We start from the raw sequence: 19,979 nt of genomic DNA, 5'->3' as shown, positions 1-19,979 counted from the left end.
GGATCAATTTGGTGAGATCGATAGGCTAGCGACGTGTGTTGCAACTTCGTTAACCAGAGCGCATAAGAGGCCATGGATATCGAAGCTGCTAGGCTGATTAGGCACCTCAATGGTGTAGTAACAATCTGGACCCGACAATGCTTTGCGCATGACATGAAGCTATCCGTTTGGTTAGCTACATAGAGGCCATGTATATCCATCCATGTAATCGGCCATGTCAAAAGCATATCGCAGCTGTTTCAACGGCGCCTGAAATTCTCTACTACCAACGTACATTCTCAAAAACTGCAATTTATTCGGATTCGTGTTTCCGATAAAGACCCAGATAGAAACACAAGTTTTTTTTTACATGAATCATGCCCATTGCGACGGCACGCGCGTGCCATGACACCAGGTGAATTCGGAATGCGGAAATCACATAGCTATACTCAGCGCAATGCTTCTACTGACCACCGCTGAGATCTCCAATGGTGGGGACTGCTCAATGGATGCAGCCTTCTCACTTATGACGTGCCTAATGCACGATATCTCGACTTTCTGTTCTTCTTAGCCATTTCATTTACATGAAAGGTGGCAGTGAGAATGGGTAACCGCCATTCTTGACCCGGAAAACGCTCAAGAGGAAGCTGTAGACGAGGAACAGTGTGATGCTCCAGACAACAACCGCAACTTGCTGAGTCTTGGAGTCGGCCATACGCGGAACCTTGACAGCCAGAGTAATGGCGCAAAAGGAGAGTATTCCATCTATCACACAGTGCATTAGCTTTCTGAACAAAATGGTATAAAAGAAGTTTGTCTTACAGATGGCAGCAACGATCTGGGTTTCCAGGCCAAGTTGGCTCTGGAATCCGCCTGCAATGTAGCTAACTCCACCCTTACCATCTCCGACAATGTACGGCACTTTCCGGATGTGGTTGAACATGTGTCCGCTAGTGAAGAGAAGGATGGCGATCAGGCTGACGGAGGCCCAAATGTTGCGGTTCTGGATGATGGGCAGCACGTAGGAAGATGCGCTCACCAGCGCAGTGCCAACACCAAGAACCAGAGTAATAGTCGAAGCCCATCGGAGCCAGTTAATTGGTCGCTTTACAGCGGGATGCGGTCTGTTTGGCAGTTGTCGGGAGAGCCAGGAATGGACCTGTTCAGCAGCTGGAGGCCTGTGATATGATTAGCATCAATGGCAACGTGCAGCGTTGGAGACTGTCGATTTACCCTGCTGTGAAGTCGTATCGAGAGGGTTCTGGGGAGGTTGCGGCATGAGGTCCTACGGTTGGGTTGAACAGCATGAGCACCGGGGCTGTTTGAAGGCCAAGCTGTGGTACGAATTGATGCGTTAGCATGCCCATGAGGTTCATCTCCATCCAATTGCAGCTTTACTACCCACCGAAATGAAGGTTTCGCGGCCATCAGCAAAATCCAAGGTGCCAAAGATCAACCGAGATTCGCCAGTCTTGTCGCCCTTAGTCCAGCTCTTTCCTAGAAGATCCCACTCGGGCTGGAACTCCTGACAAAGCTGGCAGCCAAATCTAGTTTCCAGAGCAGTGAGAAGGACAGCGACACTGTGGTTCCTCGGGGCGGTCGTCAGAGAGGCATAGGTGGCATCATTCAACTTGATCGGGGATGAGCGCTGCGCCAGCTTATTGAATTCCTCGTAGGAATCGGTCTGCGCCTTCTTTGCGAGACTCCCGCCAATGAGCAGGAGCAAAGGTGCAATTGACGACAGGATGCGCATCTTTGCGGTTGTTTGCAGCTGTTGTGTCAAACCGTCTAAGTCTAAGCACAGCTTGCGATGCGGCCAACTAAGCTGCCAAGTGTTGCTGCTGTGCTGTCACCAAAGCTGTCCCGTTTCATGATTATGTAATGCATCCACTAGCTCTTGACCATATAAGGCTAGCGTATGATACTAGCACAAGGTAGCTTCTACTCCTAGCTACTCAAGGTACCGTATTTCAAGCGTGCGGTAGAAAGTATACTCTAGGTTCTTTCTACTCCTTTCACCAAGCTCCATTCCTGTCGCCAAGGTTGCTCCGACTCGGCAGCTAATTGTTAGCAGTTGAGAACTTGCATGTTTGCCTGTTGTTTACCATGTCAGACGGCCTGGGCGAATCGGAGATGCAGCTGCGATAACGTAAAAGAGCGTTCTCAACAATCGCCAGATTTATTCTGAAATTCATCTTTTCATTGGAGGTATTCCCATCATAATCACGTATCTCTTTGGTCTTGAATGAATGACAGCCATGAGCGCCGACTTGATTGAGGTAGCCATCCCCTTTATCGCCGATGCTTTGACGGTGTGCTGATGTGAAGCCTTTTCAGCGCACGACGCGTCTTCACGCTCTTGACCTTGAATATCAGCAGAACCGCCACAAAACCGACCTCATCAGCCGGGATGAAGATGCTCGTCGTCTGCAGCTGCGCGTGCTGCTGCTTCGAGATGAGAACACTCGGCTACAAGACAAGTGCACAGCGAAGGATGAAGAAATAAAGGCTCTGTCACGAGATGGTGATCAATTGCGCGTCGAGCTTGATGGATTCAAGGCACAAAATCAGCCCAAGGATGCGCAGATCAAAGACGCCGCAATTGAGGCAGATGATGCGGCTGTAAGTCATATTGGAACGAATACAACCGCAATCCCCTTGCTAATAAGCCAAAGGCGGAGACAAAGTCAAGCGAGGCCCATATGCAAGATTTGAGCAAGGCTTTAGATGAGAATTTGGCCCTTACGAAGGAACTGCAACAGTTGCGACCAGAAATGGAGCTTTTAAAGCAGCAAGTCACGAATTACGAAAAGATGTTATCCGAACAACGGAAGACGGAGCTCGCGAGCAAGAAACAGTCAAAGCCTGGGAAGACAAACGGCGAAAGCGAAGACATGAGCGAACTTCGAGCAGCTTTGGACAAAGTCACGGAAAAGTTGGCTGAAGAAGAGAGACAACGCGAAAACATCAAGTCAAATCATCGGAAGGAGCTAGAAGAATCAGAACGCCAGAACGATAAGCTGGAACAGAGAATATCAAAACTGGAAAAGAAGTTGAAAGATTCACAAAAGGAGCTTCGTGACGTGCGGAAAGAACTCAAGGCACCTCAACCTAGCTCGAAAGAGGACGAATCGGAGGGCGGAAATACCAGTAACAACCAAGAAGCGACGACGAAAGCTCGGGCAAAAGATCAATCTCTAACAAATAAGGAGAGGCTGTCGCGCAGGAACAAGCGCACAATAGAGCAAGCAGCCGTGGGAGAAAAATCAACCTTTTCAATCACGCCGCTCCTCAACAAGATAAAAGACACTACCACCAAAGAAACCAACGGCCTGGGACTGACGCTCGACGATGTGCTTGCACAACCCGGAGCTGATGATGCATCACCACTCGTGATGGCAAACAAATCATCTGATGCCAAGCCCATAATAGCACCAGATGCCGAACTCGAGACTACGACACCTTTGCGGCCTCGAGAAAAGCTGAAATCAAAGAAGAAAGCAACTACTACTGCTGCTACAGCAACTGCAACTATAACAGCAGAGGATGAAGACCACTTGTCCAAACTCACCGCTTCTGTTCGGAAGATAGCACGTGTGAGGTCTGAAGACCCTCAAGACGAAGAGACATCTAAGGATGTCGACTCCGATGATACAGCACCTCCCAAAAGGAAAACGCTTCATGAAACTACAACGACTGACCCTAGCTCTGTTTTTGAGCACAAGAAGAGGAAGAGAAAACTTCTGAACAAGACTAACGATATCATACTAGAGGAAGATGAGACCGTGGAAGGAGTCCCAGCCGTGGAAACACCGGCAGGTCGACCAAGAAGAATAAAATCCTCCGCGACAAGCGCTTTCAACTCGCAAACCGGCACCAAGCCGTTTTCACCTTTGAAACGGCACAAACGGGGGGTTAACGCAAGCTTTCTAGCTTGATCAAAGCGACTAATCGCCAAGAGTTTGGTACTCCCTCCCCTTGAAATCGTCTACAGCGAAAGCTGCGTGACTAAAAAGGCATCTTTTTTTCAAAGACGCCAAAGACAGCATAGCATATCATCAAGCATTGTGATTCTTCTGTGTAATTATTTGTTCTACTTAGGGTACAAAGTCATGGGATATAGAAGGAATGCAGTGCCCCTTTACTCCAGAGTGCCTTTTGTTTATTAGGACATACGTAAGTTGGTAGTTCTCAGTAGCAGAGAATCACTAGTAGCATTCTCCGGACCCAGAAACCTGGACAGCACTTTAGCACTGCTGCACATCGGACGACTCAATGGCAGATCCTTGAAGCTCAGCCCAATGGAGTAATGGTTCGTCAAAAGGGAGGGGTTACATACACCAATGCTGCTCTTCTCTCTAATTATATGAATCCCACCTCTTCTGGATCCTCATCTACAGATACGAAATGATTCAAATTAACCCATATAATTTTCACAACAGGCATTATTTACAATAGTCTCGTTCTCCTAGAATCCGAACAGTCTGTTTGCCTAGGCTCATATTGTGATATATACGTACTTCTTCAAACGGCACCCCTCATACTGCATATTTGGTGGTGCTAAAGTGCACTAGCAGATAACGGATTGATAGCCAAGATTTCCCACCTTACTCAGCAGCGGCAGCCAATCGCATCGCTCGGCCCTAATTTTTCGCCCACACAAAAAATTCACAATTTCAGCCAGCCCCAACCTCGAGAGCTTAACATTCGGCTTTGCAGAAGAGAAGTGGTCTTCACCAGCTAAAACTCTCTTTCCTCACCCATCTCTTCAATCCTTTGCGCAGAGGCGAGGCTGTACACAATGGCTGAACAACTGATCCTCAAAGGTACCCTCGAGGGCCACGTACGACTTCTCCCCCCCATCGCTGCCGTTTCTGCAATTTCGATATAGGGACTGACAATTTTGATACAGAATGGCTGGGTTACCAGCTTGGCCACCTCAATGGAGAAGTACGATGGCTTTGCGATCTTCACGAGTACAGTCGATCCGTTGAACTAACAGGAAAACAGCCCCAACATGCTCCTGTCTGGTAGCCGAGACAAGACCCTGATCATCTGGAACCTCACACGCGACGAGACTCAATACGGATACCCCAAGCGATCCCTCCACGGCCACTCCCACATTGTGTCCGACTGTGTATGCTCCGCCCCCAGATGCCGGTGATGATTGGGAAAAGAAAGGATTGTGGGCTGATATCAGTTGTTTTGAACAGGTCATCTCCTCTGACGGTGCCTACGCCCTGTCTGCCTCTTGGGACAAGACCCTCCGTCTGTGGGAGCTCGCTACTGGCACCACCACCCGAAGATTCGTCGGCCACACCAACGATGTTCTCTCCGTCTCCTTCTCCGCCGACAACCGACAGATTGTCTCCGGCTCTCGTGACCGCACCATCAAGCTGTGGAACACCCTCGGTGACTGCAAGTACACCATCACCGACAAGGGCCACACTGAGTGGGTTTCCTGCGTCCGATTCAGCCCCAACCCCCAGAACCCTGTGATTGTTTCCAGCGGTTGGGACAAGTTGGTCAAGGTACGTGTTTTCCGCTTTTGCTCTGCGCTCCCCCTCCATGACAAAATACACCATTTTTATGATGTACTGCAATTTCTCAAGTATTTGCTACTTCAGAGCCAGCAATGGCAATGAGACAAACTTTTTATCCACTTTGCCCTGAATTTGTTTTATTCTCTCTCCTTTTTTTATAATAAGAGAAGGAAAGAAGAAGAAAACAGCACATATCCATGATATATCCTCCGACTTGGCATGTTTAGCACTTATTCTAACATACAATGTCCAATAGGTTTGGGAGCTGTCCAGCTGCAAGCTGCAGACCGACCACATCGGCCACACCGGCTACATCAACACCGTCACCATCTCCCCCGATGGCTCTCTCTGCGCCTCTGGTGGCAAGGACGGTACCACCATGCTCTGGGACCTCAACGAGTCCAAGCACCTGTACTCCCTCAACGCCAACGACGAGATCCACGCCCTCGTCTTCTCCCCCAACCGATACTGGCTGTGCGCTGCCACCGCCAGCAGCATCATCATCTTCGATCTTGAGAAGAAGAGCAAGGTTGACGAGCTCAAGCCCGAGTTCACCTCCGTTGGCAAGAAGAGCCGGGAGCCCGAGTGTGTCAGCTTGGCCTGGTCTGCTGATGGCCAGACTCTGTTCGCTGGTTACACTGACAACATCATTCGTGCCTGGGGTGTCATGTCTCGGGCATAAATGTTTTTGTCTGTAGGTCGGGAGACAGAGAGAGGCGGGTGAGCATGGCTTGGGACGTGGTGGAAATACAGGGCATATCGCATAGTTAGCTTCTTCCTCAAGATGTAACCGAGATAGGGGCAACAGTTGTGTGTGAATGTAACCTGGCAGAGGGTTAAGAATTGCTGGCATCAGAAATACTGAAAAAAAGGGTACTGGACACAATTCGCTTCTAATAAAGAAGATGGTTCTTAGCTCCTGTTTCTACTGAGTACAAGGGAAAAAGGAATACTAAAATTTCATACTGTTCAACGCAGTCGGGTCGAAATCGTGAATGCATCGTGAGATGTCCTTGATTGTTCTATCTGTATTAATCCCTTCTCCCGTATTTTACTATTAACTAAGCTGGAATGACACTGCGGGTATCATATATAAAAAGACTGGCAGAATAGCCGTTATAAAGACTGTCTTTTGGGTTTTCCAATCCACCAGTTGTGTACCTGATGACGGTTCAATCATTACGTGTTCAAACGCATCATAAAGCGTTTGACTTCTTACCCAAGCGAGACACCTCTCGTCGGGAAAATTTGACATCAGCATTGACCAGCATGCTGTGGTCAGCAATGTCCACCTTGTCGGCGTGCTCTCTGAACCGGTCTCCCCCCATGAACCGCTTCATAGTTGACTCCCATAGCCGGAACCGCTCCTTGCCTTGGCTGTCGCGTTCGACCAGGGACTTGACTTCCTTTTGCTTGCGCATTTTCGAAGCGCGCACTAGTCTTCGGAGAGCATCCTCGCCTAGTTGTGCGCTCTTCGCCGCATCTTCTCTGATTTGCTTGGAATCCTTCGTCCTCTTATCCTCTTGCGGCGTGAATCTGTAAGTGTGTGTGCTGGGGAATCCGGGGAAAGATGCCGGTATATATGGCTTGCTGTCCTTGTCCGGCTGGCCGCTGAGCTCGACGCCGAGAAGTGGGAGAGAGGTAAATGTGTCGTCGGCGGTTACGACCGCAAGGCCACGGTCAGTCGCATTCTGATTGAAAATTCTGCTTTTGACGTGCGGTTTTAGAGATGAGAGCGGGATGTTGTGGTATTTTAGCATGCTCTCAAAGTCTGACGGGATAGGAACTTCGCGACGTGACGATATTGCGAGGCGCTTGACTTCCTGGATGATGGAGCTCATATCTATGGAGATGGGCGCGTTAGTGGAAAGGAACGGGTTGGCATCATTCATACAGAAATTGAGTCATACACTGTTCAACCAATTCTGTGAAGCTCTCCAGTGCCTCGGGACTGGCAGATTCGAACCCATCATGCGACAAGACCATGGCAATAGATCGTTGAATACCAGTTCGGGCAAACTGGTGCACAGTTGGAGACATGGAAGCGACTGCCGATATAGATTCTTCGTCTGCCCATTCTGAGAGAGCATCCTGCTGTATCTCAGCTTGATTCGTTCCAGGTTGCTGCTCTTGGCCATCTCGCGACGCAAGTCTCGGGCGCTTTGGATCGGAATCGGGGGTAGCAGCAGAGACGCTGCGTTTACGCGACGCTGTGTCGGACATGATGGCTTTTCGGCTAGCAGGAGGCGAGGGTTGGATATGGCGAGTGTAACGAGATGGGTAAGTGATGCAGGGAATTTGTTGGAGATGGTGATGGGATCTGAAGAGGAGCTCAACTGCTGGGTTGTCGCGCCGTAATAGAGCAGAGCAGAGCTACAACGGCGTTTGGGTGGTATTGTAGCAGCACGTGAAGCTGAGTGCCATTATCGATAAGCCACCCGGATTATTGTGGGGGAGTTGAAAAGTTGTAGATGAAGGCGAATAGAAGCAGTATAATCAATTGTATATTATATCATTGTTTTTCTGTAGAATCATTGTTCAAAATTGCTGCATTTGGTTTCCCCCTAACAAACCATTGATTCCATCACGTTACTGTGCCTCCATGCCCGCTATTGCCCGTCATCAGCAGCGAAAAGTACGTGATTGGCGGGCTATACACGGAGCAACTTGGCATAGCCATTCCATCCGCTTTTAATTCGTACCAGAACCGACGATAACCCGAAGTCAAGGCACACAAGCGCCAACACATAATCCAGCCCGTTCTGGTTCTGTTGATCCTTTTGCAAGTTGCATCTTTGGGTTTCTTTTTGCTCCAATTCAAGAGTTTTCCGTTCTCCGAGGTTTCGAAAAGGGGCCATTGCTGCCGCCTATTTACTTTTTTACTTTTTCTTCGTCGCGACAACTTGCTTTCACTTGCAACGGGGTTGAAGTTGAACGAGGAGCGACGGACCGACAGCGACCCTTTGAAGGCACACGCCATCTTCGAACTTGCATCACCAGATTCCGACGATTTCCTTGACGAAGCATGCCCCCTGCGTTTCCGGTTCCCAAGTCGCTCATTTACACCCATTCGTCGGCAGCGATCAAATACGACCGAAAGATATTCTAAACACAAGCGACGCTGCGTGGGCCGTCAACCAATGCTGTCGCTTTGGCAGAGATCGGCTTAAAGCAACCCTTAAAGTTGAAACGCTACTTAGATTAGAGATCGAGTCGAGAGAACCTTGGACTCAATTGAGTCTCCCGCCATCATGTCAGCTGTACGCAATGCCCTTAGCTGATCACCACTACACATGTGCTTTTGCGGCTGCTAATTGATTTGATTCTCGATAGTCCGTACCCGACGCGCTCAAGCCTTCGACTGGCACCAATTGGAATTTGCAATTCAGGGAAACCATCTCGCAGCCAGTGGTCGCCGCCTTCTGCGGTGGAGGTGTCGCCGGCGCTGTCTCCCGGACGGTGGTGTCGCCGCTGGAGAGACTCAAGATCCTGTTCCAGATCCAGAGCGCCGGACGAGATGCCTACAAGCTGTCTGTCGGTCAGGCGCTGGGGAAGATGTGGAGGGAGGAAGGGTGGAGGGGCTTCATGCGAGGAAACGGGACAAACTGCATCCGCATTGTTCCCTACTCTGCTGTCCAGTTCAGCAGTTACAACTTTTACAAGAAGGTATGATTTCATCCCTTTGGCGGGAGCAGCAAGCAGCATGCTATTCGCACCCGTTGTAGATCCGGGAGGGCTAACCATGCGGTGTCATCAGAACATCTTCGAGCCATATCTAGGAACTGACCTAAGCCCCTTTGCCCGCCTCGTTTGTGGTGGCCTTGCGGGCATAACATCCGTCGTCTTCACCTACCCGCTCGACATTGTCCGAACGCGCTTATCCATCCAGTCAGCGAGCTTTGCAGAGCTAGGAACGAGGACGGGCAAACTGCCGGGAATGTGGGCGACCCTTGTTTCAATGTACAAGACGGAAGGCGGCATGTCGGCATTGTATCGCGGCATTGTGCCAACTGTGGCCGGTGTTGCTCCCTATGTATGTCTTCTTGCCTCTCGCTCCATCATGCTGGAGTATATTGAAGTCGGACGCTGACAAGAAGACAGGTTGGTCTTAACTTTATGGTGTATGAGTCAATCCGCCAGGCATTCACGCCTGAAGGCGAGCAGAACCCTAGTGCTCTTCGCAAGCTTTTGGCGGGTGCCATTTCCGGCGCAGTTGCTCAGACGTGTACCTATCCATTGTAAGTGGTGGCCTTCACTCTGTGATCGATCCTCATACTCACTGTCATTGTCAATACAGCGACGTACTGCGACGGCGTTTCCAGATCAACACCATGTCAGGCATGGGATACCAGTACAAATCCATATCAGACGCCGTTCGCGTCATTGTCCTCCAAGAGGGCGTCAAGGGACTATACAAGGGCATCGTCCCTAATCTCCTTAAAGTAGCTCCCAGCATGGCTTCAAGTTGGCTCAGCTTCGAGGTTACGCGTGATTTCCTGACAGATCTAAAACCGACGGCCGAGGAGAGTCGAAGTTTATAAGAAAGTTCTGTTTGGATTAGATGCATCATTGCTGTCTTGTTTGTTTGTTTTTTATTTTATTTTTTTACTTTTTCCCCTTGTTCCCCCTTGTCATTTCTAGCATATAATATGTGTGTAAATATGAAGCAAAAATGGGTACATATAGATGGAGTCAAAACAAAGTCGTATAGATACTTATGGCTAGGTAGCATAAATATCAAAAGCTCACGCTACAGGGATATAATAGCTAGCTGCTTGGGATATTTAATAATTTTACAGCTTTTGAACAATCAAGTATTGTAATGTAGTCTCTCTCTCTCTTGGTTCAAGTAAGGGTGATAATGGGCTCAAGTGGGTCGTCTAGATGCTTACAGTAAAGTCTCTAATTAATTCCTTAGCAATATTATATCACCCATACTATATCATACTGCACTACATTTACACTATACCAGATATTTACAAAGTGCGTCTAAGCGTGTCGTGTGAATATCGATCCTCAAGAGGTGAATCAAGCGCGCCGAGGCGGTTCCCCAGAGATCAATTCGAGGGTCAGGCAAGGGAACAAACAAGACGCCATGGCGATTGTGCTATAACATTCACCCGCTCACCTTCTTTCTTTAACTTTCATCTCTTTTTCCACACACTCACTCTCTTTCGTCACTCTCATTTCTTAACGCTCTCCTTTATCAAACAAACTGTTGGCTATTCAAATAGTCAACCCATGAAATCTCTATTTTGAGGCTCTAGATTCTGTTCACGCGTCTTCATGTCATCATCTAATGACTTTTGCTGATCTCTTCACATCAGGGAGCGAGCTTTGGGTATTGCCTGGATACGCTCTCCACAGAAGTGTGTTGAAATTATTCATCAAAACACCTTCATCATAATACCGACTACTGTTTCCTCGCCGATAAATGAACTAATGAATGACTCACTCTCACACTTGGACCTTCTGGTGAATCATCATCATCATGATCCCAGATTCTCAGTCAAGCGATGTCGCTGCGCCGCAAGGCCGAACGTACCGCTCGACGCCCTCCGCCAAGCAAGTCCGTTTCCCGATGAGACGCAGCAAAGTTCGTCGTGAGCAGGGCAAGGGCAAGGCAGCCCAGAAGCAGAAGCGAGGGAAGGACGCGTCGTTGAAGCAGCAGACGCTGACGCAGATGGACTTTGTCTCGTCGTTTAGCGAAGTCAGCGAAGAGGTTACGCTTTCGGATAGTGATGATGCGTCGGATGGATCGTTTTCTGGCGCAGATACAGGCAAGCCGGTTGTCCTCCCAAAAGGCTCTTCAGAAGCTCAGTTGAAGGACAAGGAGGAGGAGGAGGAGGAAGAGGAGGAGACAATAGGAGACACGCCGTTCATTCAAGACTCTTATGCCTCTCCAGACGACAGCTTGTCAACCCAGGCCTCGCCCATAAAGCTCCCACCCATCCAACTACGAGATACATTAGTACTATCTCCCAGCCGCGTGAGATTCATAGAACCACAGGACGTCGTCAAGGCTTCTCCACGTCGTCGCGCCCACTGGAGTAGCAATCCAAGGGGTTCGAAAAGACTCAAGCCGTCTCAAGAAGACGACGTGCCCTCCCCGACACGAGTCCGTTTTTCAACCAAGGATGTGGATGATCGGGAGATTCCAGACTCTGATGAGGAATATGAAGAGCTCGAGGTGCTAGAAGAGGATGAAGTAGTACTTCAAGACACGTTTGCGACGGGCCACGAAACTCAGCTTGTCCTGGAGGAGCTTGCATCTCTGGAACATCCAGAACGAGACGAAGAAGAACAAAAACAGGTGCCAGGTGCAGTATCTAGCCAAGTAGTGGCATCAACACCACATTCATCTACAGCCACTTCATCTGAAACTTCATCAAACAGCAAGCCGGTTCCTCCAATAGAGAGTACCGATCCTCTACCAACAACGAAAACAATATTACACTCCCCCACCATCTCACAATCACCAAATGCTACATCCGAGTCCCATCAATCAACAGATCTCAGCCAAAAACCACACGATCAAATCTTCGAATCTCAGCGCGTACCCCTTCACATCCTCCAGTCATTCACCCCCGTATCCGCACGCACAGACATCCTCCTCCCCATCCCTTCCAAGGTCCTCAGCTCCCTTGTCAATGGTTCCAAGCCACTCCTCCATCTACCCTACCGAATACCTGAACTAGTCGCACGGTTCTGGCTGCTCGACCAAGAGACACTGCGCTACATGGCCTGCGTGCAGCCCGGCGAGCCCAACGGCTCTGAATGGGACTATCACGTTGATCAAGTATACGAGCTCAACAACCCAGTAGAAGAGCGCGATATGCAAGAAGAAGGCTGGATCACCGGACAAGTCCGGCGATACATTTACTTGCCCCCAGCCATAGTAGGACAACTCCTATGGAATCTCCGATGCGCAACCTTTGACCGTACCGAACAAGAAGAACAGGACGATGAAAACACCCAAGAGAAGAACATCGTCGAGGCTTTAGATTGGCGCTCGCCTGAGTCCAGTATGCCTCTACATCCAGCGGCCCATTCTCAAAGCCGTTCGACGAATCATGATACGGGCCAACCAAGCAGTTTGCTGTTTCAAGACCACGGGAGCTCCTTGGCCACTTTCCCAGCAAACGCCGTCTTTGACTCCTCTCCACTGTTGACAAAGAGTCAGATGCTCTCCGACAGTCTACTTAGCGATGATGTTTGATAGCCTCGACATATTGGAATTTGAATAGTCACACGAAATGATTTGAATCATGATAATGTACTCAATTAACGTTCACGTCTGTAGTTTTACCGCGGGTTCGGCAATGTGATTGCTCTGACCAAACCCCCATTCCTCTGTGTGCTGGAAATATTTCCCTGCTTTTCGCTACCATTACATGTGCATTCCTTCCTTGAGGCCTTTCATCACTTTGCAAAAAGCTCTCCGCCCAAGTCCATACATTTAATACATTTTTCATCATTCGCAATATACTATTCGGTATTAATAGACTGATCCGTCCAACCACGCCGTCTAAGTAACTAACCACCTATGCTTTTACTCCATCATGGCGCACATCAAGTCCCACGACTCGATTGTCAGCAGCTCATGACAAATGAAACGCTCCCTGCCCTTCCCTGATTGCAGTGTACAGCTGCTTTTTGAGGATATCCATGGTAGTGTAATCTGGAAGCTTTAGATAATTCACGCACGTCATGACGCTCGGAAGGTAAGCGTCTGAGGTGTACGGAGGCTCGCTGGGTTTACAAACAACAGTAAACATCGGAGTTAAGCTTTTAAACCCTAGTATACAGTAAGCACATATCCGGATACATCTCACGGCTATAGAAGCACTTACCGCCAATGGGAAGCTTTGGGCTGCCCGTAGTAAACTGTAGGAAATCTCGTCGTTGTTTGAGATCAAGTTCGCTCATAGTCTGCAGTAAATTCTTGACGCTTCGGCTGTCCATGTTGTAGCCATGGTCGGCCTTGATCGAATCCATGAGGGCTAGATCAATAAAATCAGCTAAATGTTCATTTCCATAAGATATTCCAAGAGTAAACTCACTCTCAAGACTCCAGTCCTCTTCTACTCGGCCAAACAATGAAACCAATTCGTCTGGCGTAAAGGCTCTTAGTGCCGTGTAGGGGAAAACTTGCGAGAAGCCAGTGCGAAAGGCATCAATCTGACGTTTGACGCCAGATCCCAGAGTCATGTCAATGACCTTTTCCAAGTATAAATCAACATTCTCAATGGTGACTCGCTTTAGAGAGCCGTGCTCTTGGAGCTCAATATCTGGATAGCCAGGCAGGGTAAAATCGAGACAGAGGTCCTCTAGCCTCATATTGTCAATCATAATTCCCTCAGTATCTGCCACTTTCTGCGCAGGCGTGCGGGCTGGGTCTTCGTCAATTTCCTTCTTGGCCAGTACGAACTTTTTGATCGTTATGAGTGAGCGAGCAAGACCGGGATCGACAATCTTGACTGCTCCTAGAGATGGCTTAACACCAGTCAAAGAGGCATCTCCGATTCTGAAAAAGATTGGGTTCAAATGGATATCAATGATACGAGAGTCAATCATTGACCGAGCCACAAATTTTCCGAGAGCTTTAAACATGTGAAGAATGCGCTCTCCATTCGGTGTGGTCGCCTCCTCAGCACTGAGTGGGCGAGGGAATAGTCCTGTCTGGCCGGTCACAAACTCGTCTGACCCAGCAGAGTCGACTTCACGCCAAAGCTTGAGCTTCTTCTTGGAGAATTCCTTCGACACTGTAGAGTAGAATTCAAGAGTTGGGCCCAAGCCAGTGCCAACTTCCTCGAAATACTCCACCTCTAGTATGCTTTGAGAAGCGCCGTACAGTTCCATAACTTTCAAAGCGGATTCGAGAATCTTAAGTCGGGAAATTCGCACCTTTTGGCGCTGGAGGCGGCCCAAGAATGGCCGCTCGTTGGAGCGGTCTCGCCGGTTATCATCCGTGGAGTGCGCATTCTGCCAACGAGCCATTGACCTAGCATACCCAAAGGATGTCGACTGGAGAAAGAGGTGTCGCGTCTCAAAGGGGAATAAAAAGGGGTAAAGGCGTGCTAGGTCTTCAGACCAGCTTGGCAAACAGCTGCTTGCGACAATCAGTGGCTCCTCAAGCTGACGATTGAGCTTAGCCGTAAGTTTTGTGTTCACAAACTGAGACAACGGCTCAACGCGCAGGCCAATGAGGCTATTCCGATTCTCGACCAAGACATCTTCGATGTTGGCATTGAGGTCATGAAGGATGTTGAGAAGTTGCAAAATGGAAGCAGTGATTGGATGCTTCGCCAGTGAAGCCGCCATCCCTTTATCTATTTCTCCATCAACTTCGGCGTTGAAGCTAGTCGTCCTGGACTCTGCAGGGGGCTGCCCAGAAACTCTTCGAAACTTGATGGGATGCGTCGAAGACCAGATGTTTTTATTACCGTGGTCATTCGCAGAAGATGTCGACATGTGAACGGCGCGGTAAATGGTTGTCTCGTTCGGAATAATCTTGCCATCCAGAGTAAACTCAATATGCCAATCTTGGGGGATAGTCTGAAGTATAGAGGCGTAAGAAGTATGCCGTGATGAAGAGTGGGGTGCTGCATGAGCACTGTTCCTATACAGTACTCGATCGTAGCCATGAAGATTTGCTCCCGGTGGTGTCGCAACTCTAGAGTTATCTTCTTTTTGAGTCAAAATAGTGTTCTCAGCAGCGACTTCCAGATTGACGGCAGAAGTATCAGCCTCTCCTTTCTCCCCAATGTCTTCATCGAGCTCGCCGACAATGGCATCAAGAGCAGTACTATCACCAGCGTCATCGTCCTCGTCATCAGTGAGCTGCTTCTCATCTGCACACTCCAAGGTAGGCTGCGGCGCCTTGTCTTCATCGGGAGGACGAGTCGGGGGAGTTGGTACATCTGCTGGTGATCTGAAGAGTCTGGAAGACCGCCGTAAGGATCCTTTGTCGTTAGAGGGTCCGGCAAGTGGTGGCGCGCCAGACATCTCGGCTGATTTACTGTTGATGTTTCCAGAGAATCTAGAGCCAGAAGACGCAGAAGATGTCGGTGGCAGGGGTGGCTGTTGCGTAGTCCCAGGCAGAGCGGGAGGCTGCTCAGTTAGACCGGCGCCTGCTGTAAGATTCTGGGATAAGCCAGAGCTGGCTATAGCCGCAAGAGCCCTAGAAAGTCCATCCCTTCGGGAGATCCTTGGCCGCTCTGCTAAGCTAATTCTTGGGCGAAGATAATCGTCCAGAGACTTGAACGTAGCAATTGCGTGAATGGACACCATGATGTTTCGATAGGGGCGCGGAATCGACAATTCATCGTCCGCGACGAGCCTCAGTTTAAGTTGCTTGCCCAGCATCGAGGCCGGACTGCTGCGATTGCCCTCAAAGCTGTTTTGATGAACTGTGATAACTTCAAAATGCTCTGACCTACTGAGCAGATCTTGTAGCTTATGAATCAGCACACTAAATGGCGTGGCTTGTGATTCAGTGACGCCAGTTCTAGGTCTAGATTTCGTTGGGGGACTCATGAATACTTCCAAGAAGCTTGCCTGAGCAGAGTGCGCCAGCGCTTCGTCGGGATTGCTGAAAACTGCGAGGAGCACTCTTACCATGCCAGAGGCCAGGAGCTCTGCGCTAGTAATACTTTCCAGGATATCGGAGTCAAAGTAAGACGAAAGCTTTGTAAAGAGCATTCGTCCAGTTTCCGGAGACAACGTCTTGGATGTGCGAGTCAAATAGAAGGCCTCGAGCTCGTCTGCTAGATGAGATAAAGTTTCGAGTATCTGTGTGGCCTGCGTTCGCATGTCTTGGCTGCGACCGTCTTTCTCGTGGGCCTCTAAGAATTTTTTGGCGATGACGACGATACGGGACTTCATTAGTTGAACATTGGAGACGTAAGGAAGAGATGCGGCATCCAAGGACATTGACGAGCCACGAGAACTGGCTGGCGATGCGTCACTAGCGTTGAGCTCGTTATCGACATCCTCATCATCGCCACCAGAAGAGTGGTGCTCATGAGCAGCGCCTTCGTCCTCAGCCTCTTCGTCTTCATTGTCATTGTCGTCGGATTCATGATCTGATGACGGCGCGCTGCTATCGCCAGCATCAGGCAAGCTCAACCTTCGAGGCCCATTCTTCAATTTGGAAGGATCCTCTTTTATGCTGGGCTGGCCATCATCCAAGGCTAATTTTTGTATCTCAAATATCACGCCCTCGCGATAAAGCTGGTATCGATAAACGCTGTCAAGGCGAGTAAGGAGTAACTCAGTCGCTTGAAGACCTAAAATAACCAGGGAAGGATGATCTTCTTGTGACAAAATTGAAGCCAAAAAGGATGCATAAGGTACTGGTGCCAATGCCTCCGCAAGTAGGCCCTCGTCCAAGTTGGAGAGCATCTTTATCTGGGCAGTCAGGACTTTCTGGCGAACGCTCAGGTTGATTGTGCTGGAGAAGGCATCCGTTAATGTTGGGAATATGATGAGCACGAAACGGCGAACTTGATCCTTGCAGTCCTCCAAAAGCTCAAGGCGGCGGTCGTTGTGATTCGAGTTGCTTCTGCCGCTCAAGGATGACGGCGTAATGGGCTCAATCGCATCGTGCAACTCCATGAAGTCTCCCACGGCAACTCCTGCATTGCGAGGCAAACCCGGAAGCAGCTCGCATATGACATTGAGAGCTTCCACAATCTGCTCACGAGGTCGATGAATAAGCGCCTGCATGACAATCACGCTGTCCAGCTTGGATGCTACATCTTCGGTCCCTGTTGGAGGAGAGACGCCCGTCAAGATCTGATAGAGCGTCTCCACCACATTTAATTTGAACAGCTCAGAAGAGAGTCTGGGACTGGCCCTGGCGGTGAAAGCTAGCACGCGGAGGAACTGTGTATGGATATTAGGTCCAATAAGATTGGTGGTCCCCGGGACGAGAAGGCGTAGTATTGCGCGCAAAAGGTCAACGCTAATCAACTCTTCGAGCTTCGATGGGTGATACTTGAAGCTTTCAGCGATGCCAGAAACACACAAGGAAGCTTGCTCCACAACTCTTTGGTCGTTACTGTTGAGGACATTCAGGAGGGTTGGCATAACATCTTTAACCACAGGGAACGAGTCATCGGGAATGTTCCGACAGCAATTGGCCGCAGTGGTCACAGCCGTTCGCTGCGTGCTGGTTGCAAAGAAGTCAAGGTAGGATAGACACGCTGTAAGCCCCCCTTCTCGAACGATACTGGAAGGATATTCGGTTGAGATCTTCTCAAGCGTACTCAGAGCTTGCTCGGCGAGGTCTATGAATGAGATTTCAAGCAGCTTTTGGCAGAGAACTGGGACGGCATTTCCATACACAACATTAGCAATGCTTGCGGGTAGAGCTTCCATGAGGTTCGCAAGGCAGCGACAGGCCAAGAGCATGATCTCTGGGCTCTCTTCCTTGGACATGAGCTGAACGAGCTCTTTGACGAAGGCGTCGGGAGAAAAGTGACCCGAGAGATTATCTTCATTAGACACTAGGAAAATCTCGGACAGCTCTTGCAGAGCGATCACCTGGACAGACGAATCTTCACTACGTAGACTTGCAAGAAGTTCCCGAAGTCGACTAGACAAGCCGGTCATCATGCCGGTCAAAGCCCGCAAGGTGCTGGAAAGGCCGGAGTCATGGTCTCCTGGGCCGCCGTAAGCGCCAAAGGGATCGTCTTCGTTTTCGTCGTCATCTTCATCGTCATCATCATCGTCGTCCTCGTCCTCGTTTTCGTTGTCGTGGTCATTTTCATGTTCGTCCTCGTCCTCCTCTTCGTCCTCTTCGTCTTCATCGTCGTCGTTGAATGAAGCATGTTCGATGGAGGTTGTGCCGCCGTCTCTACTCAAGTCATCGTCCTCTCCATGACCATCGCCTTTGCCAATCTTTGAGGATTGTGCATCTTCCCTATGAGGTGACGAAGAAGAAAAGTGATCCTTGTCATCGCCCATGCCGGTCATAATGGCATCCTGATCGGAAGCATTTCCTGTGAATAGTTGTGAATCTCGACTTGCAGGCATCGAAGTTACGGTGGCTTCAGGGAACGAGTTAGCAAGGAAGCCAGATGCTGTGAGATGTAGAGGCAGACCTTGGGACTGGTTAGAAGTTCGCTTGCTTCGAGCTGATCTTCGGCTACCAGTATTAGAACTGGGAGACGTATCCATGGCGGCGGCTACAGCAGGCACCCTGCTCTCAGAGATTAGCGGTATGTCCAAGGGAAACGATCTTCTGACTAACTCGGCGCCATCCATATCCGCTGCAGCCCTCCCCTTCCGCGGCAAGGATGAGTGGGATGAATTAGGTACGGTTTCTGGTGGTGGTGGCGGGACAGCAGCTTCAGGAATCTTTTGTCTCTTGGACCGTCGAACCGAAGAGCTAGGTTGGGGTCCGGTCGCAAGGTTCTTCTCCGCGCTCGAAACTTTTCGCTTCCGGGACGACGACGACGACGACGACGGTGGTGGTGGGGGAGCAGTTGGAGCCGAGGACTCTGATGAGGCAGCAGGAGCTCGAGCCGCCTGGCTCGCTGCTTGGCGGGCGGAAGATCTGGTTATTCTGGGAGACATGAGAAACTTGCCGACAAGACTGCTTGCTCGTGCCCAAGGTGCAGACAAAGAATGGGATTTGGGGGTGGGGAGATGCGGGGAGGAAGAGTTAAGAGAAGAGGTTGATGTTGAGGTTGAGGATGCTGCCTCAACGGCGATATCGCAGCTAAGAGATGACCTTGCGCCAGGGTAGAGATGGAAGCGGTGCTTGTCGAGGGTGTGAAGGGATAACGGTGCCTCCAGCAGCTTTCTTTTTGTCTTGGCCCGGGTCAGAGTGAATAGATGCGGCACTGGCTGGTCTATGCTGGGGTGAGGTGATGCGAGGTAAGGCGAGGCCAGGCGAGGTGACGGGAAATGGAGGCTCCGGCATGCAGAGCAAGTACCTCATCCACCACGGCACTACCGATGGCAGTACTTAAGTGTGCAGAGGCAAGAGTTAGAGTTTGAGAGGGCCAGAGCTTCGCAGTTGGGCGATAATGATAGATGTCAAATCAAAGCAGATCAAATCAAAGCAAATCAAAATCAAATCAGTGCTTCCAGGAAGGGCGATCAATGCGCCAGTCAAAGGGAGGGCCAGCAGTGCGGTCTTCAGCTGTAACATCAACTGTAGCCAAGCTTCATACCTTTGGACAGTGGCCGTTACAGGCCTCGCGGCAGCAGATACAGCGGTTGAAGCAGCGGTTGAAGCAGCGGTGGGATTGGGCGAGGGCGTGGGCGTGGGTGAGGCCGCGGGAAGTCGCACTTCGTGGTCGGTTGCCGTTGTTTGTTCTGCCATGCCCAAACTACGCCATCAGGAGGGCAAGCACGAGCTTAGTAGGCAGGAAGCACGAGAATAGATAAAACGGGGGAGGATGATAAGGTCAGGTGTGATAAGAGAGACACAGGACAAGAGTA

General features: G+C 49.9%; 7 protein-coding genes across 7 annotated transcripts; 4 read left to right on the top strand and 3 right to left on the bottom strand.

Annotated features, from left to right (window-relative positions):
• Positions 1–559: 559 nt before the first annotated feature.
• On the bottom strand, positions 560–1,732 carry T069G_11042 (OST3 / OST6 family, transporter family domain-containing protein; the record flags this gene model as incomplete). The annotated part of the gene is made up of 4 exons (XM_056178252.1): positions 560–744; positions 802–1,157; positions 1,213–1,313; positions 1,385–1,732. 4 exons carry the CDS (start codon positions 1,730–1,732, stop codon positions 560–562), a joined length of 990 nt encoding a protein of 329 aa, XP_056024542.1.
• Positions 1,733–2,237: 505 nt separating this feature from the next.
• T069G_11041 (uncharacterized protein) lies at positions 2,238–3,917 on the top strand (the record flags this gene model as incomplete). The annotated part of the gene is made up of 3 exons (XM_056178251.1): positions 2,238–2,291; positions 2,359–2,601; positions 2,649–3,917. 3 exons carry the CDS (start codon positions 2,238–2,240, stop codon positions 3,915–3,917), a joined length of 1,566 nt encoding a protein of 521 aa, XP_056024541.1.
• An 863-nt stretch (positions 3,918–4,780) lies between these two features.
• T069G_11040 (WD domain, g-beta repeat domain-containing protein) lies at positions 4,781–6,204 on the top strand (the record flags this gene model as incomplete). Its single annotated transcript, XM_056178250.1, has 5 exons — positions 4,781–4,822; positions 4,892–4,929; positions 4,990–5,116; positions 5,193–5,510; positions 5,779–6,204. The coding sequence occupies 5 exons, from the start codon at positions 4,781–4,783 to the stop codon at positions 6,202–6,204; spliced, it is 951 nt and encodes a 316-aa protein (XP_056024540.1).
• A 514-nt stretch (positions 6,205–6,718) lies between these two features.
• T069G_11039 (transcription factor TFIID complex subunit 8 c-term domain-containing protein) lies at positions 6,719–7,745 on the bottom strand (the record flags this gene model as incomplete). Its single annotated transcript, XM_056178249.1, has 2 exons — positions 6,719–7,365; positions 7,433–7,745. The coding sequence occupies 2 exons, from the start codon at positions 7,743–7,745 to the stop codon at positions 6,719–6,721; spliced, it is 960 nt and encodes a 319-aa protein (XP_056024539.1).
• A 1,028-nt stretch (positions 7,746–8,773) lies between these two features.
• T069G_11038 (mitochondrial carrier protein domain-containing protein) lies at positions 8,774–10,063 on the top strand (the record flags this gene model as incomplete). Its single annotated transcript, XM_056178248.1, has 5 exons — positions 8,774–8,782; positions 8,856–9,188; positions 9,280–9,555; positions 9,624–9,760; positions 9,820–10,063. 5 exons carry the CDS (start codon positions 8,774–8,776, stop codon positions 10,061–10,063), a joined length of 999 nt encoding a protein of 332 aa, XP_056024538.1.
• Positions 10,064–11,013: 950 nt separating this feature from the next.
• Positions 11,014–12,741, top strand: T069G_11037 (uncharacterized protein; the record flags this gene model as incomplete). Its single annotated transcript, XM_056178247.1, has 1 exon — positions 11,014–12,741. One exon carries the CDS (start codon positions 11,014–11,016, stop codon positions 12,739–12,741), a length of 1,728 nt encoding a protein of 575 aa, XP_056024537.1.
• A 382-nt stretch (positions 12,742–13,123) lies between these two features.
• Positions 13,124–19,106, bottom strand: T069G_11036 (HECT-domain (ubiquitin-transferase) domain-containing protein; the record flags this gene model as incomplete). The annotated part of the gene is made up of 8 exons (XM_056178246.1): positions 13,124–13,320; positions 13,376–13,525; positions 13,586–14,699; positions 14,751–15,487; positions 15,545–16,082; positions 16,143–18,577; positions 18,632–18,690; positions 18,781–19,106. The coding sequence occupies 8 exons, from the start codon at positions 19,104–19,106 to the stop codon at positions 13,124–13,126; spliced, it is 5,556 nt and encodes a 1,851-aa protein (XP_056024536.1).
• Positions 19,107–19,979: the final 873 nt, after the last annotated feature.

The sequence above is a fragment of the Trichoderma breve genome (genome assembly GCF_028502605.1).
Source record: "Trichoderma breve strain T069 chromosome 7 map unlocalized scaffold00007, whole genome shotgun sequence".
Classification (NCBI taxonomy): Eukaryota; Fungi; Ascomycota; class Sordariomycetes; order Hypocreales; family Hypocreaceae; genus Trichoderma; species Trichoderma breve.
This window is presented reverse-complemented; position numbering and strand designations above follow the sequence as displayed.